The 25239-nt window shown below is 44.5% G+C and overlaps 2 protein-coding genes across 3 annotated transcripts in view; one reads left to right on the plus strand and one right to left on the minus strand.

Annotated features, from left to right (window-relative positions):
* POLR1E (RNA polymerase I subunit E) overlaps positions 1-10678 on the minus strand; it is a 33426-nt gene extending 22748 nt beyond the window's left edge. The window contains exon 1 of the mRNA XM_027616451.2: positions 10410-10678. Coding sequence (XP_027472252.1) covers positions 10410-10556 — 147 coding nt within the window. The 5' untranslated portion in view covers positions 10557-10678. The remainder of the gene's footprint in view (positions 1-10409) is intronic.
* A 766-nt stretch (positions 10679-11444) lies between these two features.
* Positions 11445-24850, plus strand: ZBTB5 (zinc finger and BTB domain containing 5). 2 transcript variants are annotated; one of them, XM_027616446.1, is made up of 2 exons: positions 11445-11637; positions 20373-24850. In XM_027616446.1, the coding sequence occupies exon 2, from the start codon at positions 20377-20379 to the stop codon at positions 22408-22410; it is 2034 nt and encodes a 677-aa protein (XP_027472247.1). In that variant the 5' UTR covers positions 11445-11637; positions 20373-20376; the 3' UTR covers positions 22411-24850. The 2 variants fall into 2 exon arrangements, with proteins under 2 accessions (XP_027472247.1, XP_027472248.1); XM_027616447.1 differs by lacking the exon at positions 11445-11637 and adding an exon at positions 11727-12068.
* The last annotated feature ends 389 nt before the right edge of the window (positions 24851-25239 follow it).

Raw genomic sequence — 25239 nt, forward strand, 5'->3', positions numbered from 1 at the left:
GGCCAGCAGCATCAATGTTATCTGGGAACTCATTAGCGGTGCAGAATCTCCAGCCCTATCAGATCCTCTGAATCAGTATCTGCACTTGATCAGGTCCCTGGGTGATTAGTGTGCACTTCAAGGTTGGGAAGCACAGTCGTAAAAGATTGTTTCCCTTTTAGGCACATCTTTACCAGTCAGAGAGAGTCTGTGAAAGTCCTGAGAATTGGCTGCTTTGGGGCGGGGTGGAAGAATGAAGAAAGCACATATGGACTGAGAGCAAAGACTCCCAGAATTACAGCAGTTAAGAATTCAAAGTGACAGTGCTTCTATTTGAGGAGGCCAAGTGTTAATGGCGGGGTGACTGGGAAGAGGACTGTAGTATGCCCCTATGTTGTTTAATTATTTAACGATGATTCAAAACACATGTACACCATATATGTATAAATGCACGTGTACATAACTGGGATGAGGCAAGACGGAGGGAGCCATCTTCCGGCAGTGACCAAAATGCAAACACCTACAAAGGCCTCTTCTAAATTAGAATCAGGGGTAATCACAGGCTGCATTTATCATAAAATGTTTGTTTATAAGCTTAGTTTGGAAATTCGGAGACTTCTGGAGTTCTCTCAGCTTCATTTTTCAGGAGAGGGAACCAATGTTTAGAGACTAAGAAAGAAGAAGGCTGGGGCGGGGTGTGCTGGCGGCGGGGTGTGCTGGCGGCGGGAGGCAGTCCTTTTTTCCTTGGGTGATATCTCCACCTGCTGGCCGTTCAGGATATGGCTAAGGAAGACCTGAAGCGCTTGCAGAGCGTGTACTCTCTCTCCCAAGCCTTTCTTCTGCCTCACCGTTTTTCCTTTTCTTCCACCTCTGCCTCTTTTTCCTTCCTTTCTTTTTCTGTTTGCCTCACTCTCCTGTTCTCCCTTCTGTCTTTCCTTCTCTTCCTTCATATCCCTGATGCAGGCTCCGCTTGTATTCTGTAGACGTGGACAGCTCATTTCTTACGAGGCCGCCTTCAACGTGGACGGGTTTTTCCTTACACGAAGCTGAATCTACCTTCTTTTTTTTAAAGATTTTATTTATTTATTTGACAGAGGAGACATAGCGAGAGAAGGAACACAAGCAGAGGGACTGGTAAAGGGAGAAGCAGGCTTCCTACGTAGCAGGGAGCCGGATGTGGTGCTCGATCTCAGGACGCTGGGATTACGACCTGAGCCGAAGGCAGCCGCTTAACGACTGAGCCACCCAGGCGCCCCTGAATCTACCTTCTGTAGCTTCCCCCTGCAATTCCAGTCCTGCTCTCCAGAGCCACACAGAACACGACTTATTTCCTCTGCCCTGAGCCCTCCAAAATCTTGAATACTCTGATCACACTTTGCATTTATCTGCTCCTCTCCTTCTCAGCTGCACCCTCCAGCCCCTCAGCTATGTCACACACCAAAGTTTCTAGGTCTCTCCTCATCCAGGTCACCATGGCTGGACACACGCCAATATATTGGAATCCCTCTACCACTGTGGGACCCTACATGGATCAATACTCCAGTTCCAGGCTGGGTAGCACAGAAAGGATCTATCACTTCCTTTATGGTATCTCCTAGCTGCCTTTCCTAATGAAACCAATAGGTGCGTTTATTCTAAGCATCTTATAATGTTCAGTTAACTTATTTGGAGTTAACAATAAACAAAAATTCTTGATCTTGCTTCTGCTAAATCACAACATACTGAAATTTTTTTAAAAGCAGATTCAGAGTGGGGTGCCTGGGTGGCTCAGTTGGTTGTGTCTGCCTTCAGCTCAGGTCTTGATCCCAGGATCCTGGGATCAAGCCCCATATCGGGGTCCTTGCTCAGCAGGGAGCCTGCTTCTCCCTCTCCCTGTCTGCCACTCCCCCTGCTTGTGCTTGCTCTCTGTTAAATAAATAAAAATCTTTAAATTAAAAAAATAAAACCGATTCAGAGCTTTATATGAAGGCTTGTTAAGTGTAATCATGTCAGATTTAGCCTGTTCAGTTATTTAAATTTTTCCCAACACTTTAGATTTTTAAAAATTTATCGAACCAAGACATATTTGATGTACAGTATTTGGGGGGGAGGTGGATACAAAGAATGCAATTATAGTAACTCATGATCCCTTCCCCACCTAAACGCAAACATCGTTAACATTCTACTTTATTTCTTTCTAGATTCTTCTCTGTGCATGTGTATGCTTATATAATTGATATTGTATTCATTTTTTTGATATTGTATTTTTTTGTATCCTCCTTTAAAAATTTTTGAAACATTATCTTGTAAGCATTTTCTCAAATCTCACATGATAATCCACTGAATGTTGCCACAGAGTTTATACATCTAATCCTCTAGTTGAACATTTAAGTTATTCCCAATTTTTTCAGTTACATACATTTCAGTGAACTTCTATTTTTTTTTTTACAATGATGAAGTTTTATTATGGGTTTGCACATAATGAACAAAGAATAAACATTTTCAATTCCCATGGGGTTTAATATTTTCATTTTTAAATTTCTTAAATTGAAGTATAGTTTACATACAATGTTACATTTGCTTCAGGTGCTGAACTTTTTAAGCATAAAATTGTCTTTTTTTTTGGATGTCTTTGTATGGAATCCTAGGATTTGAATTAATAGATACAAGAGCATGAATGTTAAAAAAAAAAAAAGAGATCCTTAATATGCACTGTCAGATTTTGCTCCAAACATTTTTCAGATCTTTTAAAATCTTCATCTGTCTTCAATACTATCCAAGGCACTTTGGGAGATAATAATGAAAATACACGATTCTTGCCCTTAGGATTTAACTACCTAGGAGGAACACAAAAATGGAAAGAAAAGCATACTCAAGGGTGGATACTGTTAAAAGTCTTTGGAACTTCTCTTTTTAGTTCTGTCAGTTTTATTCCCTTTGTTATGAAGGTTTGTTACTAGCATCATACTCATTCAGTCTTGTTCTCTCTTCTTGATGAATTAACCCTTTTATCATTCGAATTGTCCTTCTTTATCTCTTTTATCTTGTCTTAGAGTCCACTTTAGCTGCCATTAATATAGTCATTCCAGCTTTCTTATGAGAGGTGTTTGCAGAATTTCTTTTTTTCTATCCTTTTTACTCTTACCTATTTGCGTCTTTATATTTAAAACAGATTTTTTTTATAGACATGTTCCATGTTTTCTTTTTTTCGTTTTTTTTTTTTAAGATTTTATTTTTTTTAAAGTAATCTCTACACCCACTGTGGGGCTCGAACCTACAACCCTGAGATCAAGAGATGCATCCTCCACCAACTGAGCCAGCCAGGTGCCCCTAGAGTTTAGTTTTTAAAATATACATTTTTTAAGATTTTATTTATTTGACAGAGAAAGAGAGAGAGACAGTAAAAAAGGGAACACAAACAGGGCAAGTGGGAGAGGGAGAAGCAGGCTTCCTGCTGGCTTCCCGCTGAGCAGGGAAGCCTGATGAGGGGCTCGATCCCAGGACCCTGGGATCATGACCTGGGCCGAAGGCAGATGCTTAATGACTGAGCCACCCAGGCGCCCCTAGTTTTGTTTTGTTTTGTTTTTTAAGATTTTATTTATTTGACAGAGAGACATAGCGAGAGAGGGAACACAAGCAGGGGGAGTGGGAGAGGGAGAAGCAGGCTTCCCGCAGAGCAGGGAGCCCGACGCGGGGCTCGATCCCAGGACCCTGGGATCATGACCCGAGCCGAAGGCTGACGCTTAACGACTGAGCCACCCAGGCGCCCCTAGTTTTTAAAATATTTTAATATTTGATTCATTTGACAATAAATTTGTTGTAAGAAGTCAAATAAATATCCAACGTATTTTTCTAAGACTTTCAGTTTCAGTTTCTTTTAAAAATTCATCTATGTTTCTTCCACTGCTTTGAAATGTCAACTTATTCATACATCAAATTCTTTTCATATTTATGTCTATTCTGGACCTTCTGTTTTGATGCATTGATTTGTCTGTTTATTCATATGCCAGGACCAAATTAGATTTTGTGTGGCAAAATACAACATAAAATTTACCATCATAATCATTTTTTAAAAGATTTTATTTATTTTGAGAGAGAGAGAGCCTGCTTGCGAGAGCAAGTGAGCATGAGTGAGAGGGAGGGGCAAAGGCAGAGGCAGAGGCGGAGGGAGAAACAAGCTCCCAGCTCAGGGGCCCCAATCCCAGGATGCTGGGATCATGACCTGAGCCGAAGGCAGAAGCTCAATGACTGAGCCACCCAGGCGCACCAATCATAATCTTTTTTAAAAGATTTTATTTCTTTATTTGAGAGAGAGAGGGAGCATGAGCTGGGGGAAGGGCAGAGAGAGAGGGAGAAACAGACTCCCCACTGAGCGTGGAGACCGCTATGCGGCTCCATCCCAGGATCCCGAGATCATGACCTGAGCCTAAGTCAGACACTTAACTGACTGAGCCACCCAGGCACCCCCATCACAATCATTTTTAAGTGCACAGTTCAGTGATATTAAACACTCATAACGCTGTGCAACCATCACCACCATCCATCTCCATAGCTTTTTCATCTTGTAAAACTGAAACTCTATATCCATTAAACAGTAATTCTCCAATTGCCCCTCCTCTCAGACCCTGGCAAACACCATTCTACTTTTCATCTCTATGATTTTGACCATTCTAATTACCCCATATAAGTAGAATCATACAGTATTTGTCTTCTTGTAACTGTCTTATTTTGTTTAGCATAACGTTCTCCAGGCTTATCCATGTTGTAGCACGTGTCAGAATCTCCTTCCTTTTTAAGGTCGAATAATATTCTATTGCATGTATATACCACATTTTGCTTATCTATTCATCCACTGGGTTGCTCCCATGTTTTAGTGATTATGAATAGTGCTGCTATGAATATGGGTGTACAAATGTCTCTGTAAGACTCTTTTCAATTCTTTGGTGTATATGCCCAGAAGCAGAATTGCTGGATCATATGGTAATTCTATTTTTGATTTTTCAAGAACTGCCATACTGTTTTCCATTTTGGCTGCAACAGTTTACATTGCTACCAATAGGGTTACAAGGGTTCCAGTTTCTCCATATCCTTACTTATTATTTTTTATTTTTTGGACAGTAGCCATCAGTTTTATTCCCTTTGTTATGAAGCTTTGTTTGGGTATGAAAGAGTATCTCATTGCAGCTTTGCTTTGCATTTCTCTAACAAGCAGAGATGCTGATCATCTTTTCATGTGTTTATTGCCATTTGTATATTTTCTTTGGAGAAACATCTATTCAAGTCTTTTGCCCACTTTCAAATTATATTTTTGGTTTTATTTTGTTTTGGGGTTGTTGAGTTTTACTTCTCTATATTCTGGACATTAGTCCTTTATCAGATATATGATTTGCAAGTATTTTCTCCCATTCTGTGGGTTGCCTGTTTACTCTGTTGATATTGTATTTGATGCACAACATTTTAAAAATTTTCATCGAGTTCAATTTGTCTATTTTTTCTTTTGTTGTCTGGACCCTTAGTGTTATATCCAAAATTTTGTTGCCAAAATCCAATGTCATGAAGCTTTTGTCCTATTCCTATGTTTTCTACTGGCAGTTTCATAGTTTTAGGTCTTACATTTAGGTCTTAGATCAATTTTTAGTTTTTTTTTTAAGATTTTATTTATTTATTTATTTGACAGAGAGCGAGCGAGCGAGCAAGCATGAGCGGGGGGAGGGAGCGGGGGGAGTGACAGGCAGAGGCAGAGGGAGAAGCAGCCTCCCGCCGAGCAGGGAGCCCGATGCGGGACTCGATCCCAGGACCCCGGGATCATGACCTGAGCCGAAGGCAGTCGCTTAACCGACTGAGCCACCCAGGCGCCCTCCTAGTTATAGGTCTACTCAGACTTTTCTATTTCTTTGTGATTTAGTCTTGGTAGGTTTTGCATTTCTAGGAGTTTGTCTGTTTCATCTAGTTTAATCTAATTTGATGGCAAAGAATTGTTCATAGTACTCTCTTATAATCCATTTCATTTCTGCAGAATTTGTAGTAATGTCATTTTCATTTCTGATTTTAGTAATTTTAGTCTCTTCTTTTTTCTTAGTTCATTTAGCTGAAAGTTTGTCAGTTTTGTTGATCCTTTCAAATAACCAATTTTTGGTTTCATTAATTTTCTCTATTGTTTTTCTATTCTTTATTTCATTTACCTTTATTAGTTTTTTCCTTCTGTAGTTCCAGTTTAGTTTATTCTTTTTTTTTTTTAACTAGGTCTTAAGTTGTAAAGCCTGTTAATTTGAAATCTTTCTTGGTTTTTTATTTTTTATTTTTAGAGAGAGGAGAGGGGCAAAGAGAGAGGGAGAGAATGTTAAGCAGGCTCCACACACAGTGCAGAACCTGACAGAGCTCAATCTCACAACACTGAGATCACGACCTGAGCCAAAATCAAGACTTGGACACTTAACCAACTGAGCCACCCAGGTGCCTCTTAAATCTCTCATTTTTTAATGTAAGCATTTTTAGCTATAAATTTCCCTCTTTAGGACTGTTTCTGCTGTGTCCCAAAGCTTTTGGTCCGTTATGTTTTTATTTTCATTCATCTCTAAGTATTTTTTTAAGATTTTATTTATTTGAGAGCGAGAGAGCACGAGTAGGGGGAGGGGCAGAGGGAGAGAGAGAAGCAGACTCCCCACTCAGCAGGGAGCCTGATGAGGGGTTCAATCCCAGGACCTTGGGATGACTTGAGCTGAGGGCAGACACTTAATTAACTGAGCCACCCACGTGCCCCTATTTTTTGTTTTATTTATTTATGAGAGACAGGGTGCATGAGCAGGGGGAAGGGCAGAGGGAGAGGGAGAGAATCCCAAGGAGACTCTCTGCTGAGCCCGATACAGGACTTGATCCCACAACTCCAAGATCATGACCTGAGCCAAAACCAAGAGTCAAACACTTAACTAACTGAGCCACCCAGGCACCCCATCTCTAAGTATTTTCTAATTTCCATTGGAATTTCTAATTTGATCCATCGGTTATTTAAGAGTATGTTGTTTAATTTCACAAATATTTTACATTGTCCAGTTTTCTTTCTTTTTTTTTTTAAGATTTTATTCATTCATAAGAAACACAGAGAGAGAGAGAGAGGCAGAGGGAGAAGCAGGCTCCCCGCCAAGCAGGGAGCCCAACGTGGGACTCGATCCCAGGACCCTGGGATCATGACCTGAGCCGAAGGCAGACGCCCAACCATCTGAGCCACCCAGGCGCCCCCTGTCCAGTTTTATTTCTGTTATTGATTTCTAACATTATCCCCTTATGGTCAGAGGAGTTACTTTGTATAAAATTTATCTTTTAAAATCTACTGAGACTTTATGGGGTGCCTGGGTGGCTCAGTCCATTCAGTGTCTGTCTTTAGCTCAGGTCATGATCTCAGGGTCCTGGGATCAAGCCCCATGTCAGGCTCCCTGCTCAGTGGAGAACATGCTCCTCCCTCTACCTCTGACCACCCCCACCCCCGCTTATGCTCTCTCTCTCTGTCGCTCTTGCTCTATCTTAGATAAATAAAGTCTTAAAAAAAAAAAAAAGAAGGAAATCTACTGAGACTTAACTGGTAGCCTAACATATGTTCTATCCTGGAAAATGTCTCAGGTGCACTTGAGAAGAATATGTGTGCTGTTTTTGTTGGGTAGTGTTCTGGACATGGCTATTAGATGTGGTTGGTTAATTGTGTTCTTTTTTTTTAAAGATTTTATTTATTTGACAGAGAGAGAGACAGTGAGAGAGGGGACACAAGTAGGGGGAGTGGGAGAGGGAGAAGCAGGCTTCCCGCCGAGCAGGGAGCCCGATGCGGGGCTTGATCCCAGGACCCTGGGATCATGACCTGAGCCGAAGGCAGACGCTTAATGACTGAGCCACCCAGGTGCCCCATGTGTTAATTCTTCTATTTCCTCAACTTCTGTCTGGTCATCCTACCCATTATTGAGAATGGGATACTGTAATCTCCAACTATTACTGTAGAACTGTTTCTCCCTCCAATTCTGTCAGTTTTTGCTTCAAATCCCCTGGAAATTGCTCTAGCTAGAGGGGATAAGGCTTGCAACAATGGGGGAGGAGGGTTATGGTGCAACAACAGGCGCCTGTCTCTTCATTTGCACCTCTGTATCAAAAGCAGCAATCAGCAATCCCAAATATTTGGAGGACAGAGTCCTTTTTTGCCCATCTTGGCTCCCACAAGCTGATGCAAAGGGGCTCCAGGAACCAGTGCACAGCTGCCTGCCATGTGGCTGAGGGGTGAAGGATGGGTAGCTTCTACTGTGCTAACAGCTAAAACTGACCAAAATTTACTGCGATTTATCATCCAAGCCTTCCCCTAGAGGTTGCCTTCAATAGACTCCAGAGTTCCAAAATAGTTACATCAGACAGATTCTGCCAGTGCAATTATTATGTGGGTGAGGAGACAGATTCTTGATGCTTCTTTCTCTGCCATCTTCCCGGAATCCTCTCTCCAAGTTTTTTTTCTTACACAATAAAGCATTATGAAATACATTGGTAACTATTAGGGCTATAGCTGCCTTGTAAATTTTTTCCAGAATTTTCGTGACTAATCTTGCAATATTATCTTCCCTTACGAGTCTTAGAATCAAGTGTCTAGTTTCAAAAAGAATCGGGTATTTTCATGGAAAAATTTATATCTAAATTTAGGAAGAATATTGTCAATGATTTAAAAACCAGAACAACCTAAAATTCCTGGTTTTCATAAATACTATTAAAATAATAAAGATTATTATAAAAATTAAATACAGGGGCGCCTGGTTGGCTCAGTTAAGCATCTGACTCTTGATTTCAGCTCAGGTCTTTATTTCAGGGCTGTGAGTTCAAATCCAGCATGGACCCTACCTAAAAAAAAAAATTAAGGGGCACCTGGGTGGCTCAGTCATTAAGTGTCTGCCTTCGGCTCAGGTCATGATCCCAGGGTCCTGGGATCAAGCCCCACATGGAGCCCCATATTGGGCTCCCTGCTCAGCAGGAAGCCTGCTTCTCCCTCTCCCCCTGCTTGTGTTCCCTCTCTCACTGTGTCTGTCAAATAAATAAATAAAAATCTAAAAAAGAAAAACAATTAAATCAGGGCGCCTGGGTGGCTCAGTCAGTTAAGCGTCTGCCTTTGGCTCAGGTCATCATCCCAGGTCCTGGGATGGAGTCCTGCTCCCTGCTCAGCAGGGAGCCTGCTTCTCCCTCTCCCTCTGCTGCTCCCCTCCTTATGCTTTCTCATTCTCTCTGTGTCAAAATAAATAAATCTTTTTTTAAGATTTTATTTATTTTGACAGAGAGAGAGGGAGACACAGCAAGAGAGGGAACACAAGCAGGGGGAGTGGGAGAGGGAGAAGCAGGCTTCCCGCTGAACAGGGAGCCTGACAAAAATTAAATTAATACAGAAGTATATAAGGACTAAAAATTACACTCTTAAACATTTCCTTATCACCTCCCCCTTCACTGAGGTAACTACTGTGAAGAGTTTGATTGTATCCTTTGATACTTAGCCATATCTTTACAAACTTTTATGTGTACCTCCACATGCAGGTTTTTGTTAATTTTGTTTTATATGTATTGGGATCATTAGAGATGAAGGAGCAATAATATGTACATATCAATTTTTTGTAATCCTCTGTAGATGCACATTCAGATTGTTTCCTTTTTTCTCCTAACATCTGTGATCAAAAGCCTCTTGTATATATTTCCACATTTGTGTATTTCAGAACACATTTCTAGAAGGAATTGCTAGTTAAAAGGGAATGAACGCATATTTTAAATTTTGAGAGATACGACCAAGTTATCTTCAAAGAAAGCATAATGATACTCCCACCAACAACATAGCAGGGGCCTTTTCACACTTTCCTAAGTAATAAATATACAGATCTTTTTAACTTTTTCCAGTTTGTAAGGATCATGTATATGAAAGGACCTCTCACATTGCCTAGGTTATTGTCAGAATTTTTATAATTTTACTGCCCAATCTGCTGTAAAACGTGTAAGGGCTCTAAAATGTTAGGCAATCTTTTTTTTTTTTTTAAGGTTTTTATTTATTTATTTGTCAGAGAGAGAGAGAGAGAGCACAAGCAGGGGGAGCAGTAGAGAGAGAGGGAGAAGCAGGCTCCTCACTGAGCAAGGAGCCCCATGTGGTACTCGATCCCAGGACCCTGGAATCATGACCTGAGCCGAAGGCAGACGCTTAACGACTGAGCCACCCATGCGCCCTAAAATGTTAGGCAATCTTAATGAACAGAATTTACCATCAGACTTCGTTGAGGCCTTAAAGAAATAAATCCAAAGGGCAACTTTTCCAACCTGTAACGTCTGAATGAATGGATCGGCTATAATGATATTTAAGTTTTAAGTTCTGAAGAAGTGGGGTGTTCCATTTTTAAAAGTCTCCCCCTACCCCCGACCCACCCCACCCCGAAAAGAACCCGCGGCGATCGCCAGCCTGCCTTTGTCTCCCGAGCCACGCACAGCTCTCGGATAGCTCCCGCCGGAAGGCCCCTCACGGGCTTGCTTCTCTCCTCTTCACCGGAGGAAGGAGGGCTTCCTCCCCGCCCAGAGCCCGGCGTCCCCGGGAGGCTGCTCGGGCTCTGCATCCCAGCGTGCACCTGGGAGCTCGGGAGCCGCCCCGGAGCCTGCTCTATTCTGACAGCGTCCGCGAGCCTTCCACGTAGGTTCTGGAGCCGGCAGGCGGATCCGACCCGCAGCACGGAATGCGGAGAGAAAGGCGGGTCGGGGCCGGGACAGCCGCGGGACTCTTTGAGTACCCGCGCTGGGAAACGCCGCCGCCGGGACTGGACGTGCGGCGGTATCGCACCCAAGTGCTATCGGACAGACGGTATTTTTGGTTCAGCGATTTTAGCCTGGATTTTGGCCCAATTCAACTACACAGCGTCTCGGAATTTTCAACCTCCAGCCCGCCGCGGCTGTGGGCTCCGCAAAAGGAACCGCTTCAGAGAGCGAGCGGGCGGTCACGGAACGGCCGGACGCCGCAAGGGTGGGGAAATCCTTCAGGTCCAGCCAATGGTGGGACACACTCCCCGGCGGATTGGCCTGGCCAGGCAGCCGCGACTGCGATTGGCACAATTAGGCGGAAAGCCCGCGTACCTCAACCATAACGGCTATTGATTGGCTGCAGCACACAGTCTCTTTTCTACAGTCCAAACCTAGAGCCGCTTAGTGATAAATCCCGCCTTAAAAGGCGTTTGATAACAGTTTTACGTGTTGTAAGGCAAATGGTGATTGGTCACAGCGCTCACGGATTCGGTCGGTAGTAAACACAGCGAGCTCCTGGGGCCGTCGATTGGTCGGCGTTCCGGGGGGCAGAGTAAATTCCTCCGGATTCCGCGCGCCGGCTGGCTGCCCTTCTGCCCCGGCCCCGCCCCCTCCCCTTCTCATTGGTTGCAGCTCGGCCGGAGGGAGGAGGAATGGAGCGGAGTAGGCCCTCTCGCGGGCGTCACTTCCGTTTACTGTCGGCCGCCGCCGCGGTGTTCTCAGAGTGCGGCGGCGAACGGGCCGAAGAAGCTGGGGGACAAGAGGCGGGGTGGGCGGAAGGGGGAGGAAATCCCATCGCGGAGACGCCGGCCTGGACGTTCCCGCCTTCTCCGACACTGTCAGGCCGGATCGGAGAGGGGTCACCGCCTCCTTCAGCGAGCAGGGGGGCGGAGCCCGGTTCAGGTGAGGCGACCCTGTCAGCACCGGCGGTGGTGGAGCGCGCGGGCGCGCTCACGTGGAGACCGTTGAGCTCCGGGACAGCTGGGCGGGCGGCGCGAGCCGACTCGCGCCTAAGCGTCGGGGCGCGCGCAGACGCGTACCGGTGACCCCCGCCTACCCTGCCGGTCTTTCTGAAGGGGTATTGTTACCCTTCGGAGCCAAGGGGCCAGGCGGGTGGGAGGCGCGTTCTTCTGCGCAGGCGTCCCCCAGGTCCCGACGCCAGAATGTCTGCTGGGTGGGGCGGGGGCTCTTGCCCCCACGGGTCCGCGGGCGGGCGACGTTGGTTCCTGGGATGGCGTGCGAAAGGCCCAGGACCTACAGGCTGGCGGGTTAACAGAGGATCTGCCGCCCTACGGGCTGGGGTCGGGTGGCTTCGTTGCCCTCTTCCTGGCTCTGTGAGTGGGGTTTCCTTTCACCCGAGCAAGGCCGAGGCGGTCTGGAATCGGGGACCGGCGGTTGACCCTGGAGGGGTGGAGCCAGCCTTTTGGAATGCCCCAGCTTGTTATGTGAGGACTAAACTGTTTCTGGGCATTTATTGAATGTCCACTTTTTCCAGGCTTCGTGCTAGGAGCTGTGGGGGTTGCAGTGGTAAGAACAGCCGTTCCCCCTCTCCCCCTTGTTTGGAGGACAGATTTGTACATAAATGTTAACATCAGGCAGTGAATTAAGGGGGGGTGGAAGGTCAGTTTTTAACCTTACCAAAAAAAACAAGAAAAGGTTGTTGTAAAGTCAGTCTGCATTCTGTCCTGGTGGAGGGTGCTGTAAGAAGCTAAGTTCTTTATAGGAGACAAATCCTAAATGTTTATTCGCAGGAAAATTTTTACGGAAAAGAACAGTAAAGTCTTGATTACTAAGTAATACGCTCCGGTTCTGGTAATTTGAATGAATAGAAGTAACCCTTCACCTTCAAGATTTGAAACAGAACTTTTCCCAAAATACATTCATATACTTTTCAGTTGTAGTTAAGTAGAAGATACTGGGATTTTTAGAAGTTGAAGAGAATGTTGTGCCTTAGTCATTGATGATTTGCTCTCCTTGTACGGACACTTGTGCCTTAGATAATTAAAAAGGTGTGCTGGCCACCTAGTTATCTTCTGGAGAACTTGCTTTCCATTTGCTAAAGTCTTGGCGATTTCTGAGATGAGGGTGGTTGGCAGCAAGCTAAAAGAGCAGAGGTGGAGAGAAGAAAGAGTTTTAGAGAAGGGCCCCTAAACGAAGGGAAGGCCTGCTGCTAGCTATTGCTTTAACCCCCGCTGGAAATTCCAGCAAACTTGGGAGGATTGGCCTGGCCACCACAGCGAGCTTGGTGACCTGCCAGGTTAAGACTAACTGGTTGGGGACCTGTTCCGGGCCCTTGTGTTTTGCTGAGTAAGTGAACCATTTAGAGTTCTGAAGTCAACTTGTTTTTTGTTCTAAAAATTGTGTCAAAACGTAGTTAGCTGGGGATCCTGGCACGCTGTATTCTGGTTAACTGAGGTATCTCTAGCAAAATTCTAAATGCGGTAAGATTTGGAAGAAAAGCACCTTAGGGTAGGATGTTTTCCTAAATTTAGAGGTCAGTGCTCTCGAAAGAGACTTTGTTGAAAGACTGTCACAAGAAGTTGAAGTCATTTTAAAAAATCGCTTTGATTCAAAATGCATGCAGATGTTTTAATATTTAAAGTACTTAGCATTGGAGCACCTGGGTGGCTCAGTTAAGTGTCCAGCTCTTGATTTCGGCTCAGGTCGTGATCTCAGGGTGGTGAGATTGAGCCCTGGGTGGGGCTGTGTGCTGGGCGTGGAGTCTGCTTAAGATTCTCTCTCTCCCTCTCCCTCTCCCTCACCCCTTCCCTTCCCTAAAAAATAAAATTAAAAATATTTAGAAAAATAAAGTACTTAACATGAATTATATTGAATTGGAATTCTTCGGTAGGAGTAAGACTTAAAAATACCTTACGCGCAGTGAGACAAAGCTTGCTGTAGTGGCAACGCAGAACCTTGAATCTGCCTGTTTCTCCTTGGAAAGGGAAAAGAAAAGGTTAAGATATTGCGTCTGTGTTAGCTTTCAACTTATATTTTTTAAATGTAAATTTTTAATGAACAAATACTTTCCCCCTGTGTCAGTTTTAAGCATATATTTCTCTTTTACTGTACTTAACACTTCTCAAATATGGACATTGAATAGTCGGAGCCAAATTTTGTTAGTGTAGCCGGTGGGCTGGAATGTAACACTACACTGCACCTTTTGTCTGAGTATGAAGTGAACTTATCATATGCTAAAGACCAGCTGTTTCTGAGTGAACTGCTGCTCTTATGGTTGTTTTCATCATTTTTATCACTGAATAGTGGCTTTTCATCTCAAGGTTCAGTTTTGGGGGGTGCTTTTCATTTAATTAGTTATACATATATTTGCTAAAAGCTTTGATTTAGCTTTCTGACAGCTCCAACAGATTAGAAATTGTGTTGGAGTACTGATTTTTTGTAATATAACAGGCATATTGTACTGTACCCTGGAAGGAAGTCACTATGCACAGCTCACATCAAGGAGTGGGGAGAGTTATGTTCCATCTCTTTGAGGGTAGAGTATCTACATAATTTACTTGGAATTTTTCTGCACAGAAGATTTGACTCTTCTCTCCATCTATGTGTGTAAGCAATCTATATCAGTACGGATCTGTGGATATTTATTTTGTATACTTGGGGTATAATCCAATAGTATTTTTTAAAGAGATTTTATTTATTTATTTGACAGAGACACAGCGAGAGAGGGAACACAAGCAGGGTGAGTGGGAGAGGGAGAAGCAGGCTTCCTGTGGAGCAGGGAGCCCAATGCGGGGCTGGATCCCAGAACCCTGGGATCATGACCTGAGCTGAAGGCAGATGCTTAATGACTGAGCCACCCAGGTGCCCCCCAATAGTATTTTATTTATCTTTTTGCTCAGATTTTTCCAATTTTGGCCTTTGGGAGCTCCTTCTCCTGTTGGGTCCCATGTCCCTTTCACATATTCCCATTTTCATGTTCGTTTGAAGCATTTCCTTACTTCCTGACACTGTAAGATACTGCAGGCTTATCTTGTATATTTTCAGCCCCAGTCCTAGAATCAGCCATTTCTCCAAAGAGCACTAGTTCCTTTTGTTAGAAAATGGTATTTGAAACCAAGATCTGGGCACCAGGATACTCAGAGTGGTACTGATTTACATTTCTTTGAAAATCTCTTCAATGTCTAGTTTAATAGAAGACAGGTGGATTCTCATACCTGCTTTTGTATTCAATTTGTTGTGCTGTAACCTTGATTAAAGTATACCAAGAAAAATCCACCATCATACAAATATGTACTTGGGAAAGGGAAGAGTATTTTAGTAGCTTTTTCAAATAACTTTGGATATTCTTTTCTGATACTGTTAACAGAGCTCAGCAAATGGTATTTTCTTTTTTTTTTTTAAGATTTATTTATTTATTTTGAGAGAGTGAGAATGAGAGAGAGAGAGAGTACATGAGAGCAGGGAGGGTTAGAGGGAGAAGCAGACTCCCTGCTGAGCAGGGAGCCCGATGCGGGACTCGATCCCGGGACTCCAGGATCATGACCTGAGCTGAAGGCAGTCGCTTAACCAACTGACCCACACAGGCGCCCGCAAATGGTATTTTCTTAAGTGGTTGGTTGCAATGTGTAATCTGAAACCATGTCAACAAACTTTTCATATTCCGTTACATTGAAATACATTGGTATGTATCTTGCACTTTGAATGAATTTTTTAATCCATAACTTATTTTTTAACATCACACTTTATAACATTGGTCATTTGGAACATACTGATTCCCTGGGTTATGCAGATCTTCCAAATGTTAATGCATTTATAATAAAAAAAAATCACATTCCATTAATATCACCAGTCATCTCATTGGGTTTGAGCACGAACTCACAGTGACATGTACAAATTTCCCAAAATTCCAATTTTTACCTGAAAGCTCAAATTTTATCATAGGCAACAAATACTGTAAGTTGTTTTCCTTGAAATGACAAGCTCATTTCATTCATCTTCAAGAGATGTCTGGCAAATACGCAAGTCTGAATAACCATAGTTTGTCATTGTTCTTCCAAGTTATAATGGTGTTCCATGAAAAAGGCAATTAGTTCAGCCTACAACTCAAAAATTGCACAAGAATTTTTCCTTGCATTGCATTTTAGTATGCAGCACAATTACTTCAAGTGTACTTTCCATTTCATCTCACATAATATTAAAAAAGACATGTATTCAAGAATTGAAACTAACAATAATGAAGGGAACAGCATTCTTGTAGAAGTGGCTGTGTCCAGCACACAGACAGCAAGCATTCTGGCCAGATTGTCAAGCTCAGGTGTCCAGTCTTCCCATCAGTTCTTTCAGCAGCTTCTGTGCTTAGGTTAACTAGAAACAGTTTCTGTTGCTGCAACCGAGAACCCTGACTGATACTGTGCTCAAGCTTTAAAAAATGGAATTAGGGGCACCTGGGGGGCCTCAGTTGGTTAGCGTCTGCCTTTGGCTCAGGTCATGATCCCAGAGTCCTGGGATCGAGTCCCGCATTGGGCTCCTTGCTCCATGGGGAGCCTGCTTCTCCCTCTGCCTGCTCTGCCTGCTCTGCCTGCCACTCCCCTTGCTTGTGCGTGCGCTCTCTGACAAAAAGTGGAATTAAAATATTTTTTTACAAAAGTTATGTGAAAAGTGATGATAGTCTTTAGATGAAAATTATATGCCTCTTTGTTAATTTTTCTCACGATGCGTGGTGATCATTATCAGTTAAGAGCATTTGCTCTCCAATACCTGCCTTTCTAGCCTTACCTGCTCTCCAGCCAGAAGAGATACACTGCCTCCCGCACCTCAGACCTCTCCCCACTTTTACCTCTGCGTGGAATGTATTTTACGTCTCATTTTATCCAAGTGCAAACTTGTACCCAGCTCTGTCGTCAGGGCCACCAAGAAGCTGGAAATAACGTTTGCCTTCTCTGACCCTTTGAGCACACTTCATCTCTTAGGTGGCACTTAATGCTCTCCACTTGGTCATTATTTGTATATGTCGTGTTTCCGCTAAGCACCCGTGACAGTTAGGACCATGCCATCATGCCATATCAATCTCTGTTCCATAGCACTTAACCTTGAAAGAAGCAAGCACTTCCAAACATTGGATGAATGAATTTGTGTACCAAATACACAAGCGCCTTCATGGGATGTTGCAGCCTCTGGGTTGTATGGCCCTCCAGTACCTGGCTCCCACGTTGCTGGGCCTCTTTTCTCCCTTAGTGGATCAGCTGTCTTTATTTATTTATTTATTTATTTATTTATTTATTTATTTATGCAGCTGTCACTGTGCAGCCACCTCTTGCCCTCATTCTAGAATTGGTGTTGCTCATCTTCAGTCAGTTAGGAAACTAGAAAAACTTGAATTTTGTTTGTTTAAAACAAAAGATTATGTGAGCGCTTGAGGACTTTCCTGTGAGGAAATCTTTCAGATGTAGGCTTTGATCTTTATTTTGGATATTCTGAGACTTTCTGGGTTTTGGCTGATTTTAGAGATAGTTGGGACTCTCAGGAAAATGACTGTTGGGTAATATGCTGTTGTAGTTCATCTGTACACAGTCAGTGCTCATTCAACAAATAATTTACTGAGCTGTATATCAGGCACTTAGGGAGGGAGAAAGAAAATGCCCTGCCCTCAAAAACTGTTTTAGTAGAAACAGCATTTTGAGTTTGCACTAGGAATATAACTAGGGCACTAATACCTTTTCTTATTCAAATGGAATCATGAAGTTCTAGGTTAGCCAATCCGTAGGAATTTTGAGCTGGAAAACAAGGTGGCAGAGCAGGGAGAGTTGGAGGGTAGGGGGAGATGGTAAGGGATCTGGCTCTAGCTTGAGTTCCCCAGTCATGCTCACTTTTTAGTCATTGATAGAGTCCCTTTCTACTAGACCTGATCTGTCCAGTTTCTGAGCCAGCCCTGACAGAGCAGAAACAGGGAGGTTATAGAATTAGTAAACACTGACGGATCGAGTTCTGGGGTTGACGCTGGGCACCTCTGTGCCCACCTAGTCTTAGCCGTTCCCTACTTCCACTTAGTCAAATCAGAGCAATGGGCGAACGTTCTAGGACTTCAGGACTTGGAGTCCTTCAGAATCCTAGACTGCTTCTCTGGGACCTTGCCTAGTTTTGTTCGCTTACACTTATTTTTGTCTGTATCATCTCTAAAAATGGAGAAAAAATTCTGTTTGGTTATTTTTTCTGCTAGGATCTTAACTAGATTAAGGATACTGAATGTTAAGAATTCCTTAGACTGTTAAGACACTTCCTGCAGGTGGCAACTTTGCAGGTCCTGTCTGGCACACAGGCAGCAAATCACTCCATACGGTGTTAGATGGTATTTGAATATGGGTGTGCTTTTCCTTATGAAGTCAGTTATTGAAAAGCATGTGGGTAGGTCAATATATAAGTCAAATAGTTTAAAATGTGCTATTAATTGGTTTGTTCTCCTAGAACACAAATGAACTTTTTTATTAGTCTAAGTAAAGCATTATTAGGAAAGTAAATCTATTGAGAAAACAGCTCTTGATTATTCATGTTAATATAATGAGCAGTGGTATAAATGTATTTTCTTAATTATATTTAGTTTGGAAATTACTAAAAATCTGTTCCTGCAGATAAAAATACTGTAGTACACACTTGCTGTGAGTCAGAGAGTTACAAATTGGTAGATTACTTGCTGTATCTCCTCCCAACTATTTAGATTCATATTGTCACATTTTGAAATCTTTTAAAGAAACCTGAAGTTTTTTTCCTTGGTTTGAAGGCTTTAGACGTAAGCTTTTGGTAAAACACTTACCTCTTTGGCATGAGCTCTTTCTATCGCTTTTACATTGGACTTCCAAGTTTGCCGCAGTTGCTTGGGAGTTTTGAATAACCATGATCTTGATTCATGATTCTCTTCCATCAGAGCTGAGAGTAGCAAATTTTATATCTCCTAAACTAACTGGTTTTTTTTTAAATACCCCTTCTAGATCCACAAAGGTTTTAGGATAGCCATGTTATTTGGGTTTTTCTGAAATTATGTTTTAAACTTTATGTTTGACTGTGTGACAGATCCAATATAAACCAGTTTAAGATAAAAGAGGAATTCATTGGCTCATGAAGTAGGAAATCCTAGGGTGATGCCACCTGTAGTCATGACTGGATCCCAGGGTCTTGCTGTCATCAGCACATTTTGGGGGGGGGGTACTGCTTTCTTTTGTGTTGGCTTCCTTCTCAGACAGGCAGAAATGGCCACCATCACTGATAGACTTAATCTACCTTATAACTTGCAAGCTAGGTGAAGAGAATCCCAGGACAGACTCTTAATTGGCATGGTGTGGGTCACATACCCATCTCTGAAACAATCACTGGAGTCATAGGGCCAGATCTCCCTGGATTATTTGTCCACTCCTGGAACTCAGAGGTTTAGGGCAGTCTGATCTGCAGCACAAGCACTAAGAATGGGTGAAAAGTGATTTCCCCCAAAGACTTAGTAGGCAGAGACCCCCCCCAAAAAAAGTGTCCCTTGGAGATAATATTTGAATGTTGATTTGTGAGGAAATGTTAACAAGTTTCACATTGTTCCAATTATTTGTTGCTATGTAACAAATCACTTGCAAACTTAATGGCTTGAAACAACAAAAATCATTTTATTATTACCTCTAATAGTTCTAGGGGTTGACTGGGCTCAGCTAGATGATTCTCTCTCAGGGTCTGTCATGGGGCTGAAGTCACCTTGAAGTCATACTCATGCCTGGGAGTGAGTGCTGACTGTCAGCTAGACTTCAGCTAGGCTTCCTCATGGCATGGTGGCTGGGTTCCAAGAGCAAGCCAGAAAAAGCAGGCAAAAGCTCTGTTGCTTTTTATGACCCAGCTCCCAGATCAGTGGGAGTGGAAGAAAAACTGTAATTTCTGCCATAGTCATAGATTTGCCTGGCTTCAAGGGGAATGAACATGGACCCCACCTCTTGATGAGAGGGGGTGTCAGTGTCACATTGTAAGAAAGTGTGCAGGATGGGCGATCTTAATGATGCCAGCCATCTTGGAAAATATAATCTGCTTTATACATTGCCGTATTTCAAGTGACTAGTTTTTATAAAGAACATGAAATATAAATTAGATGTGGGTTGTCCTTACATTGACCAGATCACTTTGTTGCCTAGTGTATCATGTGGTATCACTGGCTCTCTGGCTATCTTTCTCCTTTTCTAATAGCGCTCTGATTTCCTGTTTGTGAATTATCTTAACCCACTTTCTGTACTGATCTGCCCCCTCTCACTCTTAAGGTTGCTAAAAGACTGGAATTTCATGGGGCTTCTTCACTGTCCTTAGGGAATGCAGAATTCTAATTCACTTCTACGGGATAGCTATTCCACCACTTACATGTTGGTCTTTTCTAACATGGGTCCCTAAGTGTTAAAAGTGAGTCCTATGAAGAGTGAAGGGGAGCCCGTAAAGAGCCAGTAGCTGATGCCACATGTGTACATGCTTCCAGGATTGTTAGCTGAATTCGCATTTGTTTCTTATTTGACAGGTTTTTAGTCTTGTGTGCCCATCATGAGAAATATCAACAGCTTTGAAAGGGCCAAGCTTGGCTGTCCACATCTCTTTTCATCGCACCCTCTGTGCTCTGACTTTGACTTCAGCTTTTCTAAGTCTTAACACTTTCTTTGTTTTTTCTATAGGATCATGGATTTTCCTGGACACTTTGAACAGATCTTCCAGCAGCTGAACTACCAGAGACTTCACGGGCAGCTCTGTGATTGTGTCATTGTCGTGGGGAACAGACATTTTAAAGCCCACCGCTCGGTACTGGCAGCATGCAGCACGCATTTCCGAGCCCTGTTCTCAGTGGCAGAGGGAGATCAGACCATGAACATGATCCAGCTGGATAGCGAGGTAGTGACAGCGGAGGCCTTTGCCGCACTGATTGACATGATGTACACCTCCACTCTCATGCTGGGGGAGAGCAATGTTATGGATGTCTTATTGGCAGCCTCTCACCTGCATCTGAACTCTGTTGTTAAGGCGTGTAAACATTACTTAACGACAAGGACGCTGCCCATGTCTCCCCCCAGTGAGCGCGTCCAGGAGCAGAGCGCCCGCATGCAGCGCTCCTTTATGCTGCAGCAGCTGGGGCTGAGCATCGTGAGCTCAGCCCTCAATTCCAGCCAGAGTGGCGAGGAGCAGCCAGCGCCCATGAGCTCCGCGATGCGCAGTAACCTGGACCAGCGGACACCCTTCCCCATGAGACGCCTTCATAAGCGCAAGCAGTCTGCAGAGGAGCGGGCCAGACAGCGCCTCCGGCCCGCCATGGACGAGTCTGCCATTGCTGATGTTACACCGGAGAACGGGCCATCAGGGGTTCATTCTCGGGAGGAGTTCTTCTCACCTGATTCCCTGAAAATCGTGGATAACCCTAAGGCTGACGGGATGGCCGACAACCAGGAAGACAGTGCCATCATGTTTGACCAGTCTTTTGGTGCTCAAGAAGACGCCCAGGTGCCCAGCCAGTCAGACAATACTGCCGGCAGCATGGCCCAGTTGTCTATGGCCTCCCGTGCAACTCAAGTTGAGACGAGTTTTGAGCAGGAAGCTACAGCCGAGAAAAGTGGTTTTCAGTGTGAAAATCCCGAGGTTGGCCTTGGAGAGAAGGAACACATGAGAGTGGTGGTTAAGTCTGAGCCCCTGAGCTCTCCTGAGCCTCAGGATGAAGTGAGCGATGTGACTTCCCAAGCAGAAGGCAGTGAATCCGTGGAAGTGGAAGGGGTTGTGGTCAGTGCCGAGAAGATAGACCTCAGCCCTGAAAGCAGTGATCGGAGTTTTTCAGATCCCCAGTCTAGCACTGATAGGGTAGGTGACATCCATATTTTGGAAGTCACAAATAACCTAGAACATAAATCCACTTTCAGCATTTCAAATTTTCTTAACAAGGGCAGAGGGAGTAACTTTAGTGCAAATCAGAACAATGATGATAATATCCCAAACACTACTAGTGACTGTAGGCTGGAGGGGGAGGCCCCTTATTTGTTGAGTCCAGAGGCTGGGCCTGCGGGCGGGCCCTCCTCGGCCCCTGGCTCTCATGCGGAGAACCCGTTCAGTGAGCCTGCAGACTCCCATTTCGTCAGGCCTATGCAAGAGGTGATGGGCCTGCCATGCGTGCAGACCTCAGGCTACCAAGGAGGAGAACAGTTTGGGATGGACTTTTCCAGGTCTGGTTTGGGCCTCCACTCCTCCTTCTCCAGGGTCATGATGGGTTCCCCGAGAGGAGGAGCCAGTAACTTTCCATACTACCGACGCATAGCTCCCAAAATGCCAGTTGTAACTTCTGTCAGGAGCTCACAGATCCCAGAAAACTCTGCCAGTTCCCAGCTAATGATGAATGCAGCCACGTCCTCATTTGAAAACGGCCATCCTTCGCAGCCCGGTCCTCCGCAGTTGACCAGGGCATCTGCTGATGTGCTGTCCAAGTGCAAGAAGGCGTTATCAGAGCACAACGTCTTGGTTGTAGAGGGGGCTCGCAAGTATGCCTGCAAAATCTGCTGCAAGACTTTTCTGACCTTGACAGATTGCAAGAAGCACATCCGAGTTCACACAGGTGAAAAACCGTACGCCTGCCTCAAGTGCGGCAAGAGGTTCAGTCAGTCCAGCCACCTGTATAAACATTCAAAGACTACCTGCCTGCGCTGGCAGGGCAGCAATCTTCCCAGCACTTTGCTCTAACCCTCACCGCTTGGCAGCAGGCCGACGCCAGTCTTCGGACCGAAGCGGACGGCTCTTCCGGTTGGTGGTAGAGGCCACTGGGCTGGAGGCCTCAGGCCCCCCTGATGGCTGGTGCAAATGCCGGTGACTAGCAGGTGGAGAGTACACGGGCGGGGCCCTTGGGCTGCTGCCGCATCTGAGTGAGATGCACACTTCCGGAGGGGGACGCGATCCCTGAAACCAAGTTCTTCCTTAGGGTTGAGTAATGCGGTCAGAAAGTAGTTTGTAATTGATGGCGTTAAAAGTGGCACATTTAAAAATTAAAAATTGAAGTGCAAAAAAATTTTTTTAGCAATTTTTGTAAAACTCTGTGAAGCATTTAAGTAAATTTCCTCTATCCTCTGAAGGGAATGTTACATACCTGTACAGCGCTGCGCACTGTACTTACGTGTAGCCAGTGGCGATCTTGTGCCTGTCTGAGAGGAAGGCCCTTGGGGACGTGCCTGTCCGCCACAAATGCTTTAAAGTGTATCGTGAGCTAGTCCGAGGCCTCAGCAAGTACTGTATTTTTAATTTTTGTCTCAACTGCAGTCACAGACACTGCACTTTGATGGTGCTGACACTGGGTCCAGAGCGAGCATTCTCCGGACTGTTAGGTGAAAATACTTTTGAAAACATCACTGCTGGATAGATGTTTTAACAATTTTTCCTGGTTTTAAAAACACAGTTGTAAATGGAGTATGTACCGTAGGGAGTGGCAAGTAAGGTGTTGTTTCTGTACGTGCTGTTTTAGCAGTATTTTACCCAACCTGTATTACATATGTTACAGTTCCATGTTTGGAAGTCAGAAAAGAGCTAGTGTTTGTCTTTGTTAAATGATGTGGAGTCCTGTTTTGTGGGATCTTTCATGATGCATCACCCTTTGCTCCATCCAGGCTTTGGGGGCCTGTCCAGTGTGACACATCTCACCAGTGACAGGTCCGCTCTCTGCTTTGCTTCTCCGCACTCTCCTGCCCCGCGTGGCATCTTGTCCAGGCCTGCATTACTGTTTTTGTTGCAGACTAACCAAAAATGATGCTAACCCGTCTCCACCGTGGGTTGATCACTTTTATATACTATAGTTTTAAAGTCTAGACCCTGAGCTTTTAGTGTTGTTGCCCCAACCCAAGACTGAATGTCTCAAATTTTTTAAAATCCAAACATAGTAGCGGTGTTCCGCTACTATGATAAGTATTTTCCAGACTTTGTAAGAGTTGGGCAGCCCGGAGCACGGAAGTCACCGAGTAGCACCGGAGACTGCTGGAGGACACAGTTGGGCCACTGCCCGGGGCCTCCGTGGGCCCCCCTGCCTCGCGTCGCCAACCCCACCTGCGCCGTCTGGGCTGTCGGCGGCACCTGTTCAAGGCCGAGCCCGGGCTCGTGTGCATCCAGGGCGACAGGTCTCTGGAGAGCTCATGAAGTCAGTTTAATTCATGCATGAACATGAGTTCATTTTTTATACAGCTCTTTCAGAGACACCAAACCATTGTGCGTAATCTAAAGAAGTCCTTCGGTTCTTATTTAGAACTGTTTAGAAAGCTAAGTACATGTAGCCTAAAACAATCAGCATGTGTTTTCTCCCCTTACTCTAGTGTGTGCAGTTACACATCTGTCTGTGGATAAACTCACATTGTTCATAGTCAGGCTTAGCATCTCCTATGAACTGATTCCCAGGGAGGAAAGCCAAAAAGGAAACTTCTGTGATTCCTCTCCTTTCCAGCAGACGTGGGAGAGACCGTTGGAGGATATGGGATCACGTGTGAAATGCAGTTGTGCGTGCGGCTGTTGCTGGAGTCGTGTTGTGACTGGATGTGAGGGGGCTCTTCATCTACCCCTCTACTTGATGTGGGGACCAGTGTCTTGTGGGGAGATTAACCTTGGGAGGCAGGTGGGTCAAGGCGGAGCACAAGAGAGGCCCTGCCTGGGCCGGGGGAGAGGAGCCAGCAGCAAGGGGAAGAGCAGGGGTAGCTCTCTTCCCTTCCATCTTGAGGGGGAGGGGCCGGGAGGCTGCGCCTCACTTCAGCTCAGCCTTAAGCGGACTTCGCTTTAGGGCCTGTCTCTGATACAGAGCCTGGAGCCTTGCCTCTCCACTGCTAGATGGAATCTGGAATCTCTCATCTACCTCTTAGTTTCTACATGTGAGAAGCAAGCTTTTGGGCCAGTGTCCTCATACGTGCTATAGAACTTAAAAATAATTCAGAGGTTCCCTGCAAAACCAGTCTCAGGGTTCCTGTGATCCGTAGTTTCTACCTGAATTAGAACTGGTGTTGGGTACCTGAATTTTGATTGGTTAGCCTTAATTATAGCCTGGCATAATCATTTCTGGTGATCAAATCATAAAGTTCTATCAGGGCACCTATGTCAGTGGTGCTATGCTGGTCAAAATTTGAGATTTTGAAATAAAAAATTTGTCACATTCATGCCTCTAATTAAGTATGTGTTCTTTTTTCTTCGCTTAGGTTATTAAGGTTGAAAGAAAAAAGGGAAGTAGTATGGCTTTCTCTTCTAACCCTGCTTTGACCAGTACTTTTTTAAAAAACCCAAATCTCCTCCAAAATACTCTTAATGCTGTCAATCACAGTTATTGTCATTGCCCTCAATTCAGTTCCTCCACTCTCCCTGCATTCTTTCTGTCTTTGAGGTGAAGACGTGTGTGAGGTTCTGTTCTCAGCACACCCAGGCCTCTGACAGCCCGCTTCAGCCTGCGCTTTCGGCTGCTCCCTCACCTGCGTGCCCAGGTGAAAGCTCCATCTGCCGGCTGAGCTTGGCTGTGGGGAAGAGCCGGAACCGGATTCCCTCGGCAGGAGCGGG

This window comes from Zalophus californianus, chromosome 13 (assembly GCF_009762305.2).
Source record: "Zalophus californianus isolate mZalCal1 chromosome 13, mZalCal1.pri.v2, whole genome shotgun sequence".
Classification (NCBI taxonomy): domain Eukaryota; kingdom Metazoa; phylum Chordata; class Mammalia; order Carnivora; family Otariidae; genus Zalophus; species Zalophus californianus.